Raw genomic sequence first — 20062 nt, 5'->3', positions numbered from 1 at the left:
CTCCTCTTCATTCCAGGCATACACTGTCCTCCATGTTCATTCCAAACATGCCTTCTCCTTAGGGCCTTTCTGTAACACAGATATCTGCATGCTCCCTAACCTCCTTCAGGACTTTGCATACCTCACCTTATAAAACTATGTCCACTGACTGTCACTTTCTATTCTCTTTTTATGTTTATTTTTCTTCACAGCATTTGTTGCCATGTGACTTTGTTGTTCTTGTTGCTGTTCATTTATTGTATTTATCTCCCCATTAGGATATAAACTCTATAGAGAGCAGACTTTATTTCATTTAGGAAGTAAATATCTAATTGTGTCTAGTTTGCCCTAATTAATTAGGTAATTAATGAAGAAATGTAATAAACCTGAATTTTGCATTATAGGGATTTTATAATCTAAGACATATCGGGCAAATTATATATATATATATTCTCTCTCTCTCTCTCTCACACACACACACATGAATGAACACTAAAATCCTTTCATCATGTTATGAGGCAAATCCAGAAAATAGTGAGAATGATTTCTGAACAATTATCTCCCAGTGAATAACATCTTCAAAGTAGAATCCATTAGAGACACCTACTTGTTAAAGTGATGATTACAGTCTGTGACCCATTTTTCTGAAAGGGTTCTTAAATAGGCCCTGGACATTTAAGTTATTGGGAAGCCAAATTATTGTCATAAAGTTGCTTAGTGCACATGAATTGGAACCTGAGGAGATAGGTACTATTTAAATTCCCTTATAAATGGCATGGGGCTTTTAGCTCACCTCCCTAAGGAACTAATATAGGCTAAGGCAGCCTCTCCTGGGACAATGTTGGGCTAAACTGGGCCCTGCCAACTTCTGCTGCTGAGTTTTCCTTGCCTTGACATTGGTTCCTGCAGCTTTGCTCTCCTGAGCATAAGCATTGTGTCACAGGGTTCACATACATATTTGTAGCTGTGGATCATGTATGAAGATGTCATTGCAATAAGTAAAACTCAGATTCATTGCAACATATTCATCACTTAATAGTAGATCTTTATCATGCATCTTCTGGGACAGAGGATTCTGAGTGAAAAGGTTTGGGTTCCATGATTTATTTTTTTTTTTAATACTTAAAGGGGTTGATTTACATTCTCAGACATGAGGATCACTGAACGGGACTGATCATCTACTTTTGTGATAGTCTACAAAACAGGTTAAAGTACAATTGATCGCATTTCTTTCTGCTAATCACATTTCAGGTCTTCCATCACCTTAATTGACTTCGGAGTGTTTTCAGTTTTGTAGTTTCGTGATTTATGACCACAGATAGTAAAATACATCCACTACAGATTTGACGAGCTAGGTTACTAAAGGTAATCTTAACTCCCTTCACTCAAAGCTTCTGGGAATTTCTACAGTAAAGAAAATAAGGAGAAAGAGATTAATTAGGTTTTCAGAAGAAGGAATAGGTTTTGAGGAGGCATTTAAAGGACAGCAGAATTTCACAGATAAAGTGCTTTAGGGGCTGCGGAAACGGAGAAAGCACTTATGAGGGGACTGATAATCCCACTGGCAGCCCCTCGGATGTATGGGGCTGTTGCAATGTGAGATGAGGCCGATTGAATCCATGCCTAGAAGAATTTTAAACGCCAAACTGAGGGATCGGAACTTTCCTCGTCGGGCATCGGGGAGCCGTTGAAGGTTCTCGGCAGGTGAGCAGCATGAGCGAATTGGCCAAAGGAATGATGATGAGCATTATAATTTCTCCAGCGCTCTCTTCCGACCTCTGCCCGCACCTCGGGCCCTCTTCGCAGTAGGTGGTATCGGGGCTCTCGGGCACCCAGAAGCGCAGGGCCGCGCCGGGCCCTTTAGGGCTGCCGCCGGGGCCCGCCGGGGCCCGCAAGCCGCGGCCGGGTGCTGCACCTGGGCCCGGCCGGGCCGCCGATTGGCCGGCGCGGGGGTGACCCGGCTGTATCGCGAGACGAGATTGGCAGTGGCGGGGCGCATGTGCCCCCGCGCTGGCTTTGTACGCGGAGCCGCCTGCCGGTCCTTTAACAATGGGCGGCGCGAGCGCCCCGGCCCTGGGCCTGAGCTGAGGCTGGCTCTTTGCGGCCGACTGTCCGCGGCATGAGCGGGGCCGGCGTTCCCCGCACGCCGGCGGGGCTGGGCCTGTGAGGGCCGCGGTTCCGGGTAAGGGAGGCCGCCGTGGGAACCGGCAGGCCTGGGCTGGGCGCGGGGCACCGGACCCTCCCGGCCCGGCCTTTTGTTAGCCTTTCTGGGGCCGCGCGATCCCGTGCGCTCCTCAGGACGGGGAGGCGGCGGCCCGAGTGCGCGCTGGGCCCGGCCGGGCCGTGGGGAGGCTCTCAGGGAGGAGCGCGCGCCCGGCCGTCTGCAGCGGGGACCCGGAGCCGGGCGGGCGTTCGTCTCCAGGTTTTCGGCGAAAGGTTTTTACCTCAGGGAGGCTGTGACCCATGTCAAGTCTCCGCTCCTCAGGAGAGAATTCGAACCGGGACCCGTGGAGCCCGAAGCCGAGCCTCCCGTCCAGCTTTCCCGAGCACGCGCCTGGGTCTGCGCCTTGGGAAATCGGGTCTAAGTTGGTCCCCTTTCGCCCGGCACCGGTCTGGCAGTTCTCGAAACCAGCAGGCTCTTGCGGACTGGGTGGCTCGGCCTTAGGAGCAGCGTCAGGGAATTGGTTTGGGTCGGCGCTGCTTTTAGGACAGCAAGATGAACAGCCACTCAGGGTGGCCTGAGGTCACACCCCTGGGGGGGGGGGTGGCGCGGAGGGTCGCGTGGAGGGAGCTGGCAGTGACCGCGTCTGGGGTGTGTCTTACAGACTGAAGTTGCCGCGTCTGGCCAGGCGCGCCGCCCGGTCCCATGGAGCTGGAGGGGCAGTGGTGGCGGGGACAGCTGGCTGCCGATATCCATCAAGCTCTTCGGTACAAGGTAACCCTGATGCCCCGACCTTTCCATTCGGTGTCTTACGCCAGTTGGTATGAATCTCGGCCCCTTGGAAAGCCCGTTCAGGGTCTTGAACCACAAGTTTCCAGACCAGAAAAGGCGAGTTTGCTTATTTGCTCAAGGTTAATTAACTTCTTGGCTTTTCCCCTGGGTTGTATCAGAAGAACCTGAAACTTAAATGAGGCGGGTGGGGCGTAGTTAGTGGGAGAGGGAAAGTGTGAAGGGACGTTCTGATGTTCTAGTTAACAGGTGGAACATAGATTTGATACTGTATTTAAAAAGATACGTGTGCTAGCGTTTTATTGGGCAGAGCAGTCCTCCTTTATTCTATAATTGCTGTTGCGTGCAGCTTATGTCACTTTTGTACAAAAATAAATGCCCTGGTCTTTCCACTAACTTGCTGTGAGACATTGGACAAATTACTTAATTTTCTGTTTCCCAATTTCCTCATCTGTGAAATGATTAATAATAGAACGTACTTCATGGGGCGATTGTGAAGATTGCCCCATAAATGAGGTAATACTATACATGTGCTCAGAAAGTGCTTGGCATATAGTAGGCACTAAGAAAGTGGTAACTTGTTATTCTCTACCCTTGAAACCCCAAGATTGGGGGATGTTCAGAAAGCCTTAAGATAGGAGTTAGTAAGCTAATATCAAAGGCAGGGAGTAGACCTAGTATATTTTAAAGATACTGGGGAAAAAATATACTGGCAAAATGCAAAGTCTGTGTATTGTTGCTCATAAGTAACAATTTTACTCCTTTGTCACATCTCAGTGTAATGTCAGCTCTGCATCTTTGATAACCAGAAGAGACCAGATCCAAAATAAACTCTAACTTGACTCAGTGAATGGCTACCTCTGTCCATGGTGAAATTACGTTTAGAAAGTGAGAAAGAGGCAAAACACCTGACTCTTTAATAAAAAGGCTGCTGACTGTTGGAGTTGAGAGATCTTAGGATGATAATGTACTTGTATCTTGTTTTTGTTGTTGTTGTTTTTTAACCAGGTTATGTAGATTAGAAAACCTAATTCTGACTTAAATTGTTACAGTTGTATTCTTTTCTGAAGTTTGAGATTTCTAAATGCTGCTTATTAGTCTCTTGGACATACTAAATACACCTCAGCCCTCTAAGAGGTTGTTTGTACCACAGAAAAGTCTCAACTGTGGAATGGTTCTTTGGAATGTTAAGAAGAGTTGCAGGTTTTCCACTTTGAAAATTGTCCAGATACTTTTGATTTTTTTTCATATGTTGTCTTTCAGTTTTAAATGTTCTTATTTTCTAAGTGTCAACTCTTTATCCCTCTGGCATGTGGTGAAATTAATATTTGATGTTAATAATACATGTATTTTTTAATGACATGAGACAAAATATTTTTCTTGGTGATTTCCATGGTTTTTGATTCTTATATTTTGTGTGTAATTTTAATTCTGAGTGATTGCCTGAATTAATTTTGTCAGTTGAGGTTGGAAGTGGGTGGAAGTGGATTTTTTTTTTCTCAAGTAGATTTATTGAATGTTTTGGGATATTAGGCTCTGAAGAGAATCCAAGGAATAAGACACAACCTGTATTAAAGTTACGTACAGACTATCAGAGGATGAGATAGTGTGGGGTCTGAAAGAATGCCACTGAAAGTTGTCTTGAGCTACCCGTGGTGTGGCATGTTACCGTGGGTTGTCTTTATTTTATCTTTAAATATTGTGTAAGCCACATTCTTGTGATTTGACACAGTGGCCACACTTTATTAAAAAATTGTTAATCAGTAAAACTTGAACCTGTGGAACTGTAGAGACCTTGTAGTACACTGAAGTCAAGGAAAGTTGAAATGAACTGTTCTCAAAGAGAATGCATGTTAATTCCAGTCTATTAATTAGGTGATTTAGTTGGGTAGTCATATGCTTATTTATTTACTCAACATATTTGCATGCCTACAATATACAGGGTGCTATGCCAGATGTTAGAATGGTAACAGTGAATGAGACAGACGTGATCCCTGCCTTTATGGAGCCTAATCTTATAATTCAGAGCTTCTGAATTTAGGTCTTCCTTTGGGCAGCTGCCATTCAGGCACAATGGAAGGTGTTCTATGTTTAGACCCAAGGTTTATAGAGGAATAATTGGTATGACCAGCAGTGCATCTGCTAGGGAAGAGTAAAAATTGCAACAAATGAAAATCCTCTTCAACCCCCAATGCCAGCTGTACTGTTTTTGTAAAATATAATTACCCCCTGCCCGCCCCCACTAAAGAAACCTACAGAGCAGCTGTCCTCTTATACCCTCTGTCTTCTTCTCTTTCTTCTCATTGTTTTGCTGTGTACATTAGTGTCTTAGGATGCTTGGGGAAGTATTTTCAGGAGGCTTTATAGCAGAGGGGAACAATGCAAACTTTGTGAGAAACATCAAGAAAATATCTCACACAGTTACTCCTTCCGTGCCTTTGTTTCCATCATGGCTGGACATTTAAACCATTCTGGGAAGGGGATGGCATTTGGGGTGGTGAGTTGATGAGGACCTGAGACTGGAGATATGTTTAGGTCTTTTGTGCTTTGGTCCTATGGGATCCTAAGAAGCGGAGGGAAACAAGAATGTTCAATTCTAGGGGATCAGGAATAGACATTAGAAAAAAATTTGTAAGCTGAGAGAAGCATAGGTCATTTTCTCATGCATATAACTGCAGTACCTGGACAAAAATAACTAAATCTGACAGTCATTTGATAAGCCCTTGTACTTTAATTTAAATTAATATAAAGAGAATGTATTGGACACATTGTTAAAAATTCCTAGTGATGGAGATTGGCGTTCTTACCTTTGTTTTGTCTTCATTTAGCAAAGTTAATATAGTTAAAAATAAAGTCCACCAGTGTCTTCCACCTGTGTTTCCCAGTGAGTCTTTTAGACCTTGTTTAGGCCTCTTTTACAGAAAGCCTACCCTGGCTTTGTTTTTTTCCCAGCATCTCACCCCCTGAGCTGGGTTAGATCTCTCTCCACAGTGTTCCTGTAATACCCCGTGATTACTACCTTATAGTGTGATAATCTCTGTATTTTGGTTCACTTGCTAGAAAGAGGCTTTAAACTGTTTTCCAGCTTTTACCACTTGGGTTAGCACAGTGTCTCCTACGTGGAAGGTGCTCAATAAATCTTACATGATGACAGTAAAGAAAGGTGAAGTTTGAAACTGAAACTCATCTGCACCATTGTAAAGATCTACAGAAATGGTAGAAAAGAAAAACTCTAGAGCCTGCATGAAAAATCAACATGTTCCCTTTATTTGGAGAAATTAGTATTTTTCTCTTCAAAGAGTTAAGCAAGCCTAAACCAATGTTTTTTCTTCAGTAGTAATTTTTGATGCTTTTCTTACTTATACAAACATTAAAAACACAAAATGGCCCATTAGTGCATCTCCCAAATAACTCTCACTAATACATATTTTTTAAAGTGATACATGCATATGGTTTTTAAAAATTTTGGATAGTATCAGGTTTAAAATGAGCTTTCCCCAACCCTCACTGTTCCCTTATTCCCCAAGGTTACCAGCATTATTTTTCCTGAAAAGATACCCAATAAATTAGTTTATCTACAAATATAATTTTTTTGTTGTTGATATAAGAGGTCATAAATATATATTTATTGTTCTGTACCTTCCTTCCACCCCAATCTCATTCAGTTTATCAAAATTTTCCATATCAACACATAGGTCTACTGTCCATTATTTTAATATCCCCATTGAATCCATGTCCCATAGTTCATTTCATCAGTTCCCTGTTGAGAGATACCAAGCTTTTTTTAAATTACACCTTTTATTTTGAGATAATTATAGGTTCACATGCAACTTTAAGAAATGATAGCATGAGATCCCCTGTACCCTTTACCTTCACAGTTTCTCCCGGTGGTAATGTCTTGCAAAACTATAGTACAGTGATCACAACGGGACAGAATTGACATTGATACAGTCAAGATCCAGGACATTTTTTGTATATTTATCACCACAAAGATCTCTCATGTTACCCTTTTATAGGCATATCTTCTTCCCTCCCATTCTCATGTCCCCCCTTAACCTCTGGCAACCACTAATCTGTTTTTTATTTTTAATTTTGTGATTTCAAGGATGTTACATAAATGGAATTATACAGTATGTAAACCTTTTGGGATTGGCCTTATCCACTCAACATAATTCTCTGGAGAGCCATCCAGGTTTTTGACATTAAGATTTTTTTGTTCCACCATTTTGCTATTAAAAACAGTGCTGCAAAGGACCTCCTTATATGTAGGGTATAGGCCTAGTAGGGTCCTAGGCTTAGTGTTGATAGATTAGAGGGTATTTGTAGTCTGCATTTTCAAAAATTAGTATTACCTCATTGCCCACCGTAAAGTTTTGTCACTTGCAATCTGACGAAACATTTATATGAGTTCCTATATCCACTCTTGATAGCATAAGCAAAAGTTAATAAAATATAATCTGGTAAGTAAAACACTATATAGTCATTGCTGTGTCCAGGACCCCTGTGGGTACTGAAATCTGAGGATGCTTGTCTCCAAACGGAGTAGTATTTGCATGTATCCTACACACATCCTTACATATACTTTAAATCCTCTCTAGATGACTTAATCATCTATGTTGTAGCATATATCAGAATTTCATTCCTTATAAAGGCTGAATAATATTCTATTGTATGTATATACTGCATTTGGTTTATCAGTTCATTTGTTGATGGACACTTGGGTTGTTTCCAATTTTAGCTATTGTAGATAATGCTGCTATGAATATGGATGTACAAATACCTGTTTTTTTGAGTCCCTACTTTAACTTAATTGCTGGATCATATAGTGATTCTACTTTTAATTTTTTTTTGAGAAATTGAAATACTGTTCTTCACAGTGTCTACACAATTTTACATTCCTACCAATACAGAACGGTTCCAATTTCTCTACATCTTTGTCAACATTTGTTAGTTTCTGTTTTCCAGGTTTCGTTTTTTTGAAGTTTTTTAACAATAGCAGTTCTAATTGGTATGAACTGGTATCTCATAATGGTTTTGATTTGCATTTCCTGAATGATTAATGATGTTGAGAATCTTTGTAGTGCTTATCAGCCATTTGTATATCTTCTTTGGAGAAATGTTTATTCAAGTCCTTTGAATACACCTTACCAGACATATGATTTGCATACATTTTCTCCTGTTCAGTGGGTTGCCTTTTCACTCTATTGAGAGTGTCCTTTGATGCACAAAAGTTTTCATTTTGATGAAGTCTAATTTCTTTTTTCTTTTTTTTTTTTTTTTGGCCTATGCTTTCGGGGTCACAATCTTGTTACTTCCTTCCATTGTGATACCTGTTGGGTTTAGGGTGGTATTATGCTGAACTCATAAAACAAATTTAGAACCTTTCCATCTTTCCCTATATTCTTTTTTTTTTTTTTTGATCTTTTTTTTTTTTTTTTTTTGTGGGAGGAGATAATTAGGTTTACTTATTTACTTTTGATGGAGGTACTGGGGATTGAACCCAGGACCTTGTGCATGCTAAGCTTGCACTCTACCACTGAGCTATACCCTCCTCCCTCTTTCTCTATATTCTTGAAATATTTTAGTAGTACAGAAATTTCCTAATTAAAAAAAAAAGAGCTCAGATAATTCCGAGATTGAACAGTGACGATGGGAAAATTTTAGATGTATGAAAAGATGATGGCAAAGGAGAGATCATTAAGTTACTGAAAGAGAAACATGATTAGAAGAAACTAGTGGATGAATACTAGTCTCTACCTTCCACATCCCTGCAAATATAATATAGTGTGCATCATACAAGGACCATATCCATTTATCTGTTACCTTAACCAAAAGCTTTTAGCTTCTTGGAGGGGGTGTGTGTATGGTTGATATTTTGGTGATGATGTTTTTTTCTGAAAACACCTGGTAGGAAAACAAGATTCCCTTATTTAAAAATCTTGCTAGAATGTATTTATTCTATAATGCAAGACACACCTTTAAGCAGTCACATCAGATGTGGTTAAGAATAAGGAGAAAAGTTTGGCTTTAAATTTTAAATGCCATTCATTATCTTTCCACTCATTTTTGTGTTTCACTTGAGGAAAGTGTGTTTTAGGCACTTGAATCAATATATTGAGGGAAAAGTGTTGTCTTTGCATTGTGGGGATACTTCTCCTACAGGCTATCTTAGACTAAATGTTGTTCCTCTTGATTTAGGAGCTGAAATTGCCTTCCTATAAAGGCCAGTCCCCTCAACTAAGTCTCAGAAGGTATTTTGCTGACTTGATTGCCATTGTGAGTAATCGTTTCACACTCTGCCCTTCTGCTCGACATCTTGCTGTCTATTTGCTGGACCTGTTTATGGATCGGTATGACATCTCTATCCAGCAGCTGCATTTAGTTGCACTTTCCTGTCTGCTTCTAGCAAGTAAGTATGAGTCTGATCTACACGAGTGAAGATTTCCATTGTTCTTAATAACATAAATTTATGTAGAACGCAGTGAAACATCACCAAATTCCATTCATTCCAGTTTACTAGTATCAGAAAGTTTATGTTGAAAGTGCTTCTTTTTGGCATATTAATTCTAAACCAGGCATTAAAAAGTGGCTCTAGAGTCTTGTAAAAACACAAGTGCCTGAGCCCTACATCCTGAATATTCTGATACAGATGTCTAGGCCACTCCAGATCTACTGACTCCGAATCTACATCATGGGACCTGGATGTTTTTAAAAGTTACAAAGGTGATTCTGATGTACGTTTCCAGTTGAGAACCAAGGCCTTAAAGCAGTAGTTCTCAACCACGGGCAGCTGTGCCCCACAGGGGATCCTTGGCAATGTGTGGAGACAGTTTAGGTTGCTGCCACAGCCTGGGAGAAAGCTAAACATCTGCAGTGCATAGGACAACCCCCAACAACAAAGAATTCTCTTGCCCAAAGTGTCAGTGGAGCTTAGGTTGAGAAACTCTGTCTAAGAGGTACCATATTCTTGTGTTGTTAGAATACCTTCTGCTACTATGTAATGAGTTGGCTTAATGAACATGCAATTGCTACAAATGTGAAAATGTCTGTTTTTGCAGTAGGCACAACTATATAGTAATCTGTAAGGCAGAATCTGATAATGGGCTTTTTGGTGCCTCTCTGTCTTAACATCTTCCTGGAACTCATTTCATTGTTTGTTAGAACCGTGACTAAAGAGAAAGAGGGTGAGTAAAGGTACTGAAATGAGTTTTTCTTCTTAGTAATGTGAACAGATAGTATTTGATATTGAAGTTGAATCCATTATGTAGTTTTTATATTATTCATGTCATTACAATAAAAGTTTAAGTCCCACTTAAAGTAACAGGTAGAACTATTGACTGCCTTCACCTCTAACCCCCACTTGATTTGGGATCCACTGTGGCTGCCAAGGAACATGCCCCCCTCTGCCCTGCCACCAGAGTTCTTTCTAAAACACTTTTGCTCTTTGACGCAAATAAACCTAAAACCAAATGCAGGCCTATGTGGTATCATTTCTGGTTCTAATCTCTTAGATTTTCTTTTGAGCCCTTATTTTTCTTTTGAGCTGATCACCTCCTTATTTTATCTCCTTGAAGGTCTTTTTGTAAGTTATTTCAAATCCTTTGTGGACCAGGCTGAATATATATAAACACAGCCCCAGTGATGACTTCCCACTGCGGGTGGGTTGAAGTGGAAACTCCTTAATGTAACACTTAGAACCTTTCATCTGGACCCAGCCAGCTTTCTAGTTTTATTTTCCAACCCTGTCCCCATGTAACTAGAGCCAAATTCTTACCAGAATACTATTTTCTAAACATCTACATTTCTCCTTTAATCTGTTGTCCTCTCCGGTCCAGACACATCACCTGCACCTCTCCCCACCACCCAGAAAGCCAGAGAGGTAATGCTTGTACATTTACAATTAACCTTTAATTAAGGTTTCATCCTCATAAGCAGTCATGTGTATAATTCTGCATGTGTTTCACCACTGGCTATGAAGCCCTTTGTGGTTTAACAGTTTTCATGGGATTGGAAAAACCCATACTGGACAAGTCAGATGTATGAGAATCCATATGGAATGGCTTCTTGTTATCCTATCAAATGTTAGTTTATTACAGGATGAGTTTATAGTACAGAGACACTGGAGATCAAACATGCAAGTTAGGTTATTTTAAAAACTAGAGAGCATGAAAAATGATTTTTTGCTTGCCATGGCCATCACTGTCCTTTTACTTCTACCAAGCCCCACTTGGTCTGTGCCTGTGGACTCTGAAATTATGAATGGTGAATAGTCAGTTCATAAACTGACTTATATTTGTGCCTAAAATTTACAAGTAACTTACTAAATGACTTGGGGGTTATAAAAGATATTCATAAAGTACATATCATTACCAAAGTTCACTTGAGAACTCAAGTTGAATAATCTAATAAGAATTCTGGCCACCACATAGTGCTTGGCATTGGTGCCAAGTTTCTGCAGTTTCCAGTTTGGGGAAGGGACACTTTATTTGTACACCATCTTAGGTTGGTTGGAATGGAGTTCTCAGTTGTTCTTGGTTTTAAATTATCTGTTACTGTTAGCTTAAGGTCATGATCAACTTATTTTATTGAAGATTATTTGATTTGATCTATGTGGTAATATGTAGTTACTTTTGGCTCATTTTCCAGGAACTCGGCTTTGGGATTTGTATTGCTGTGGTTGAGATGTGAATTGTTTATCACCTATAGCTGAGTCAGATACTTCCTCCTTTTGTTCTGCTGACCCCTTCACCACCCCTTTTTCCCTCAGAGAATTGCTTTTTCATTGTTCCTTTTCCACTGGAGAGTAGGAAGGTGTGAGACAGCTATCCCCAGGGTCTCAGCTCCTCCCAAGCAGGCAGTGGTCAGAGTTCATCAGCTCTACACTAGGGTGAGGAATCAAAGAACATGGCCCTTAGTGGCCCACTGCAATCCCTCCTCCTTCCAGTCTAACTTTACTACAACAGAAGTGCTTAGGAAGCATATACACTGATAGCTTGTTTTCATTATCTCATGTCTGTTTTAAATTTATGGAGTTCATTCTAGTGTTTCTTACATTCTTAGACTCTTCTTACATTTGGATTCCAATGTCAGCTCTCTAATTAGTTATCATAAACTTTATATAAATAATGCCTCTGTCCTCAAAGAATGATTGAACTCTGGATGTCCCCCTCCCCCAGCTGCACCCTGCTTTGGGATGGGTAGCTTGTTATATAAAAGTAAAGAACAGCTTACAGCTGACAGGACTAGGTGACAGCTGGATTTCAGTTATTAAGTAGGTTGGAAGGCTGTTGGTAGTTTGGCTAAAAATGGAGCACAGCATGTAAGTTCCAGGGACTAACACATATCCAGCTGTCTGAGTATATACACTACTAGAGGTAGGAAGAAAGCCTACAGATTATCTCTGAGTGGGGAGTGGTGTGTAGTGTTTGGAGCAGGGATTACAGGAAATCTATATACATAATAGATTTGAATCTTTTGTCAGCAATGTGAATTTCAGCAACTCTTGTGTCTCAGGTTACTTTTCCAACTCTTTAACATGTATACCTTGGCTTCTCTTGGCTTCTGTGTTCAGCATTGAACTTACGGAGAACGTGTAAGCAGTCTTGGACATAAGGCTTTTGAAAATTTGCTCAAGGTATTGTGTAACTAAGAAAAGATCTTGGAGTCAAGATGAAGCCAAAAGTGAGATTATAGGCTTTTAATAGAAAAAATTTGTGACAAGTGCTTATTTCTCCTTGCTCACCAATGGTGGGTTGACAAAGCTTTTTACTTTCTGATGGGTGAAAAATTGTATTTCACAGATGATGTGATTTATATCTTAATGTGTAGTGTGAATAGCACCTTTTTTCCCATATGAATTATCTCTTCCAGTTTCTTACCTGCTTTTCTGTTAGACTGATAGTCTTACAAATTTGTGAGAGTTCTTGGTAAATAGTTAAGGATGACTTTTTTCCTACTTAGTAATAAAAGACTAGAATGTGGGTTGGCAGAGCCCAAAGTGACATCTAATCCATGCCCTATTACCATACCTGCAACTCACTGCTGGCTTTGAAAATATGCTGGTTTCCATAGCTGATCTGAACATTTCCTATAAAGGAAAGACAACCTGATGTTTTGTTTCTGTGGTCTCTAATTCTTTATTTTCTGGGAAGCAGATGTGAATTTCCTGTGCCCTTATTTCCTGTTTGGGGCCTTTATCAATATAATCACATGGCTTCTGGTATTTCCTTTCAATTGAAGAAACTGATCTTTGTGATCTGTATATGGTATTACAGATAAGTAGATGTAAAATAGTTACGCACATGGCATTCAGCACAGTAAAAACTGGATATAAATGCAGGTACTCATTGATGCTGTCACATGTTTTGAAATCCTTTAATATCCATGTATCTGAGTATTTATATCACTATATATAAAGGTTCAAAAAAAACTTAAACCTGAATTAAAATCCCAAGTATGGTTATTTATGCAGTATGCAGGTTATTTTTAACTTTGCAAATCAAGATGCAAAGGCTTTCACACTTTTAATAGCCAAATACTTTATAAATATAGAAACCCAATGGATGCTTAATAATATAGAAGTCTGTCTATTCTGGAAGTTGTTGTCCCCATATAACCTGGTGTAGTACTTTGGTCTAAAAGCACAGATTTGGGAATTCAAACGTAAGCCTTCCTTTTGGCTTCCATTTTTGGTTTGGCTCAGTTTAATTGACCTTAAATGAACTGGCCAACTTTGCTACTTTGAGCTGCAAAATTGGTCATATGCAATTTTGTTTTCTGTGTTGAAAGTTTCAAGGAGATAATATGAAACATTCTTGATCCTTGAATTAAACAGTTTCCTGCAGTATATTAATTTCTTCTAAGGAACTTCAAGCATGACATAAATAAACTCATTAATTTTTACAATATTCCTTTGAAGTTTACTGCCAGTATTGCTGCTGCTACACAAACGCAGGGCATTTTGAAAGCCTTAATGATTCATCCAGAGGGACTGAACTGAATTCCTAGGTCATTCTCCTTCTGAAGAATTCCATTCGGTTATACTAAGAACAGTGTGTTCCTCTCTTATGTATCTTTATGCAGTGATGTTGCTGGATGACTATCGTTAAGACCTCTTGAGTGCTTTCAGCTAATAAATGCTATTGGCAAAACTTGTGAAATTCATCTTTATGTGATTTGAATTGGGAAGGGCTATCCAGAAAAGTCTGGATTATGTAAGTTTATTGGATCAACTCCTACCTGCAGCAATACTTAACTAAGAGTGGTTTAGATCAAAAGAATTTCAAAATTTCTGGTGCAGGAGTGAAATTCTAAGCTTCTTTGGGCTTAGACTCTTCTTAAAGTCATGAGCTTAGAACCTCCTGGCATAGAACCTTCTACCCCAGTTCCCCCTTCCTAAGCGAAGACCAGGATAGTCAGCAGTGCTTTTTACCCCAGCCCCTAAGGCAAGCCAACTTGAACAAGCCTCACCGGCTCCGAATACACTGAGCTTCTGGGCTCAGTGATCCTAGCCACTAACATTTGTTGTAGCAACTTCAGCATGTAGTGTAAACCCATCCCTTCTGGAAGAGAAACTTCACAGAGAAACTTGTTTGGTTTCCTCGGCTTTGGCAGTCTTTCTGATTCTTCTCCAAAAAAGTTTTTAAATGGATAATTAAAATAAGATTTCTGAAGAAGCCAAATATATTGAAATAGTTATCAAAATAGTAAAACAAAAGTTTTAATATAGTAATATATAACCTATTCTAAAAACTGTAGTTTTTAACAAGTGTAAGTGGAACAACAACCCAAAGAGACTTAAAGACAACTCTCGGGTTCTGTTGCTGCATTTGGAAAATCATAATAGTACCTGATAGTTTGAATTTTCTCCAGCCATAAATTTTAGATATACCTAAAATGAATGGTTTATATAGTAAAGTGCTTGCTTGGAAATTAAAGTGTAAGATGGTACATAATCTATAGAAAAATTATTTGGGGGCTGGAGAGGGCGTTTTACTCCTCAGGTGTACATATGGATGAGTATTTCCTGAAAAGAAGTTAATGCCTTCGAAAAATGAAGTTCAGCCATCAGAGCATCTTCTGTTCTGCTTTGAGTAATGGGACATGAAAGTGGTTATAAAATATCGTCCCCCTTTTTTAACAGGCTTGGCTAGGTTTTTATTTTGAATTCAGAAGAGGAGGGATAGGTTTTTTTGCAGAAAGAGAACACTTGTGTTCACCCAGTTTTTTTCCTTTAATCTATTCATCTCTCTCTGGAATTGAGACTATGCTGAAAATATGATGAGATGAAACACTTGAAGTTTAGCTATTTTTGATTTCAGATAACTCTGTGACATTAAATTCTTTAAACTTTCTTCCATTCTAAAATTATTTTCTTCTACCAACTACCACCTGCCTCCAAAAAGAAATTTCCTGAAAAGATTCAACTGGTAAGATAAGAGGGAGTTATTTTTTCATTGGCACATAGGACTATTTTCATTACACAATAGGACATAGATCAAAATGTTTACATGTTCCTTTTTTTTTTTTTTTTTTAGGGGAGAGTGAAGTGTTGGGGACAGAGACACTAGGAGAGAAAACATGCAAATATGACAACCATAGAGTTCTGGCACAGTTGTATGAGCCCACAGTAGGGGGGAGAAATTCTTTGTATCTAAATCTTTGTACTAAGACAGCAGATCCCATTTAAGTGACTAGACTTACATTGATCACTTGCCTAACATTTTCTCTCTCCTGCTCTTATTTTCCCTTTGCTTATAAGGTAAATTTGAAGAAAAAGAAGATAGTGTGCCTAAGCTGGAGCAGCTCAACAGCCTGGGTTGTATGACTAATATGAACCTAGTATTAACAAAACAAAATTTGCTACATATGGAACTGTTATTATTAGAAACCTTTCAGTGGAACCTCTGCCTTCCAACAGCTGCCCATTTCATTGAGTATTATCTCTCTGAAGCAGTACATGAAACAGATCTTCATGATGGCTGGCCAATGATTTGCTTAGAAAAAACTAAACTCTATATGGCCAAGTACGCAGATTACTTCCTGGAAGTATCTTTGCAAGGTGAGTCGTTGTGGATGCCAGAAAGTGACTTGTGAGATTGTGACTTGGGTATTCTGTTGCTTAGGTTCATTTTTGATGTCTCCACAGATTATGCCTTTCTAAATTATGCACCTTCTTTAGTAGCTGCAGCATGTGTGGCTTCTTCAAGGATTATACTTCGTCTTTCTCCAACGTGGCCTACAAGACTGCATCGTCTTACTGCTTATTCCTGGGATTTCTTAGTGCAGTGCATTGAACGGCTATTAATGTAAGCTTCTTTGTTCTTGTGTTTATAATTTCTTATTAACATTCTTCATGTGTAAGGGGCCCTAGGAACAACATCTCAAAGGCCTAGAGCTTTTAGGGTGAGCAAGCCCCTGTCTGAGCAGTGCTTGGTGGAAGGGGAGTTCCTTTTGGCTGTTACCTAGTTAGAGGTTATCATTGCTAGTATGACTCTGGGCTCATAATAAGGAAGGAGCTGCTCTTGTATGAACCTGTAACTATGAGATCATCCAGGCAAATCTTGCCCCCTTCCCTGTTTCCCCATCTTTGAATTATGGAACTACCAGGATATCATCAAAGTGGTAGTCATATTTAGGTGCTTATTGTAGATACAGCTCCCAAGCTGGACATAGCCCTCAAAGCTACCAGCAGCCAGTTCTTAATTTTTGTACTGAGAAAAGGAACTCTTAGAAGGCTAAGTGTTAGAGCTTTCTGTTGTTGAAATTACAGTTGCAGTGGCTGCTACCTGGGCAGTGGGGCAATCCTCAGAGTCACCTATTAAGGAGTTCAGGGTGGTGCATGACTTTCTTGCAGATTCTTCTTAAGTAACATATGAACCGTTTCCTTTCTCCATGTTGTAGCGCTCATGATAATGATGTGAAAGAAGCAAACAAACAGAGAGGACAGGCAGGACCTCAGTCAGCACAACTGAGTGTGTTCCAGACAGCCTCCCAGCCCTCTCGGGCAGTTCACTTTCAGCAACCTCAGTATCTCCATCAGACGCATCAGACCTCACTGCAGTATCGCCATCCTGTATCAGAACAACCAAGCTGTCAGCAGATTGTATCTACCACACACACCTCATCTTACACACTACAGACATGTCCTGCTGGCTTCCAAACTAGTGTTCAGGGCCTTGGGCACGTGCAGACTGGTGTTGGCATGTCACTAGCAATACCAGTAGAAGTTAAGCCCTGTCTGAATGTTTCTTATAACCGGAGTTACCAGATAAATGAACATTACCCTTGCATTACTCCCTGCTTTGAAAGGTGATTTTATGCGAAGGTAAGACCTGATCCAGACTGTTTGTGACTTGAAGCTCTGGGGCAAGCTTTTTGTAAACTTCTCTTCAAAAGGAAAGGGATCCAAATTGCATCAGAACTCTTCAGATACCACCACCAGGAAGATTAAATTTCCCTTCCAGTGTACCGTGAATATCTGGGAGGACTAAGCTAATACTGCAAACTCTGTGTATGTCAGATCCTGTTAAAACAAATCTCTGTATCACAAATTTTAAAGCCCCAACTGATGGTCCAAATATTTCAAAAATATTCAACACAACAGAAAATTTGGACAGACTCCAATTTGCCATTTCTAGACTTGACCTGTGGTGGGCTCTGGGCCTAATGTTGGCTTATATGTCAGAGACTAATGTTTATCTGTGGACTTGCCAAACAAGTCTTTTTATGAAGGAAAGTTACAGTATTAATTTTTGAAGAGGTCCTTTTTTTTTATTCTGCAGTTTTGAGTTATATTTTTGATCTATAAATGAATTTTGACTAAGTTTAAACTCATGAATTGCTATGCTATACCAGTCTGTGCAGTTAAAATTTTTTTTAGATATTCTATATAACTTCCTATCACAGATAGTGTAGGTATCTGGATTCATGTACTAAAATCAAGGGTGGAGTAGATCTCTTAAAATCATGGTCATAACTTTTTGTTCTTGTTTTTTCCCTAAGTGATCAACCTCAAATCTTTAGAATTAAAACACACTTAACTCAGGGAATTTGTACTACTTGGAAACACTTAACTGTAATGCAACATGCTTTGGGAATGTTAGTGTATGAACTACCTTAATAACAAAGGTTAAAATACTCCTGCTAGAATGTGTTTTCAAACGAGAACATAACTGTAGCTTAGAATGAAGTGGTCGTTCCTATCATTCATAATACACATACAGGTTTTGCATTTCTCAGTGCAATCAATGATTTATACTGAGATTTGAAATTACTCTAAAAAAGTTTTTTCAAGGGAAGGCATAACTGTAAACTATCAGTACCAGAATGAAGTCCTGTAGGTTTATTTTGAAGTGGAATGTGGCCAGGGTAGTTCTCAGGTTGTGCTAGAGCAGCACTTTGCTATGTGGAAGACAGGTTTTATAAGCAACCTTTGAATCTAGCCAGTCAGTGTGAGCAGGCAAAGGTGGCTTTCATTAGACTGGCCCCAGCACTGCCCTGGGATAGTTCACCGTATTGGTAGTGAAGACAGCAATAAGAAGTCACTACAGCAAGGGCAATTTGGGGGTTAAGAGTTTGGAGGGAATGAACTTAAAAAGGAAAAACTCATTGTAATAACTGAAACTGTACACACTGTGCTCTTATCTGTGGGAGAAGAGAGATTTGGTGGAGGGAAGCTTTCTGATTTAAAAATTAGTAAGGTGTGTCTTTTTGTGTTTTTTTTTAAAAGATAGCACTTGAATAGAAGGGAAACTGCATGGCAGGTGTGTGACTGTCACAATATGCATTGAGGACAAACTTATTATAAAGATGTTGTGGGTATGCAGCAGGAGTCTCAGTAATCAAGCCAATGGCTTCTGTTAGGAAGGGAAGGGACTCAACACAGTAATGGATTGATCCAGATGGCTCCAGTAGATGAATGTGGGTGGGTGGCTTCTGCCAGCGTGAATTCTTAGAGAATGTCCTTTCCTTAAAAGGTAACTTTTATAATTAGAGTACATAGGGCATGATGTGGATTTATTAGTATGGTAGGTAAAACAAAAAACCACTCAGGTAAGAACACTCACTCATGGCAGTTTTCAAACATGAAAATTGTTTTCTGAAAGTGTCATCACTTTCTCTATAGAAGGCTGCTAATTGGATTTTGGTAGTTCTTACCTCAAGAGAACTTGAATTTGGGGGAAAGTGGGTTCAAAAGAAAATGTATTTTTCACTTTCACATTCAGAACCTAGCAACCTGGAGTCCAATTTTCAGTATTTTAACTACCTCAATAATACTATTATGAATGTAAGATATTGGGATAAAGATCCCAACTTGAAACAACAACTGGTGCCTATGGTAATTTAATGTCTTGTCAAATGCTTTTACTGATTGGTTTAAATGTCATTCTTGTTATAGAAGAATATGCCTTTTAAAAAACCTTGTAATAACACTTTCCCAATTTATATTTAAAAAGCTAAAGAACACTGGATGAAATTTTTTTGGAGTGGGTGGAATAAAATAAATAATTGGTTACTATTGCTGCATACCCAGGGTGGGGTGGGATGGGGTGGTTGGAAAACCAGAACTATTTTTAAAACATTATTAGGTTTCAATACAACTCACAACTGCTAGCTGTGTGGGTTTTGTTTTGTTTAATTTATTGATTAGTCTTTAAAGTAGGTTTTTGTTTTTGTTTTTTGAGATTACCGGACCATCATTAAAAGTGTACTGTGAAAAAATTAATGATATGTATAAAAAGGGCTTTACCAAAGTCCACTAAATAAACACTACTCAAGTACAGACTGCAAACCAAAAAGTATCTGTGTTACGACATTAATTGCAAATAGTGAGTATGGTGCTAAAGTCTACACCAGTGGAATTAGATGAGTGCTATGCACTTAATTTTAAAATAAAACTAGTTTTCAGTAAAATGGTTTTGATGTTTTGTTTTAAATATAAATCTGATATATATCTGCAGTTTCTTTAAACCACGTCACCATGTAAGTCAGACTTGGAATCATAATTATACTTACTAAGTAAAGCCATCCAGATGGAGACTATAACCGTAGTGGTGGGAAACATTTGTCCCTTCATTATGTATTCCCTACTGAGCACCAGAGCCGACAAAATTATATTGGACACAGCTTTTT

General features: G+C 39.4%; 1 protein-coding gene across 8 annotated transcripts; it reads left to right on the top strand.

Moving 5' to 3' along the window:
* The first annotated feature begins 2023 nt into the window (after positions 1-2023).
* Positions 2024-19843, top strand: CCNJ (cyclin J). Of its 8 annotated transcripts, none has more exons than XM_032491214.1 (6): positions 2024-2161; positions 2805-2914; positions 9128-9338; positions 15690-15989; positions 16113-16236; positions 16832-19843. In XM_032491214.1, the coding sequence occupies exons 2-6, from the start codon at positions 2846-2848 to the stop codon at positions 17241-17243; spliced, it is 1116 nt and encodes a 371-aa protein (XP_032347105.1). In that variant the 5' UTR covers positions 2024-2161; positions 2805-2845; the 3' UTR covers positions 17244-19843. The 8 variants fall into 8 exon arrangements, with proteins under 8 accessions (XP_032347105.1, XP_032347104.1, XP_032347102.1 ...); XM_032491213.1 differs by having other exon boundaries at positions 16110-16236; XM_032491211.1 differs by having other exon boundaries at positions 16077-16236.
* The last annotated feature ends 219 nt before the right edge of the window (positions 19844-20062 follow it).

Source organism: Camelus ferus, chromosome 11 (genome assembly GCF_009834535.1).
Source record: "Camelus ferus isolate YT-003-E chromosome 11, BCGSAC_Cfer_1.0, whole genome shotgun sequence".
Lineage (NCBI taxonomy): Eukaryota > Metazoa > Chordata > Mammalia > Artiodactyla > Camelidae > Camelus > Camelus ferus.
The sequence above is the reverse complement of the archived record's forward strand: the minus strand, read 5'-3'. Positions and strand labels throughout refer to the sequence as shown.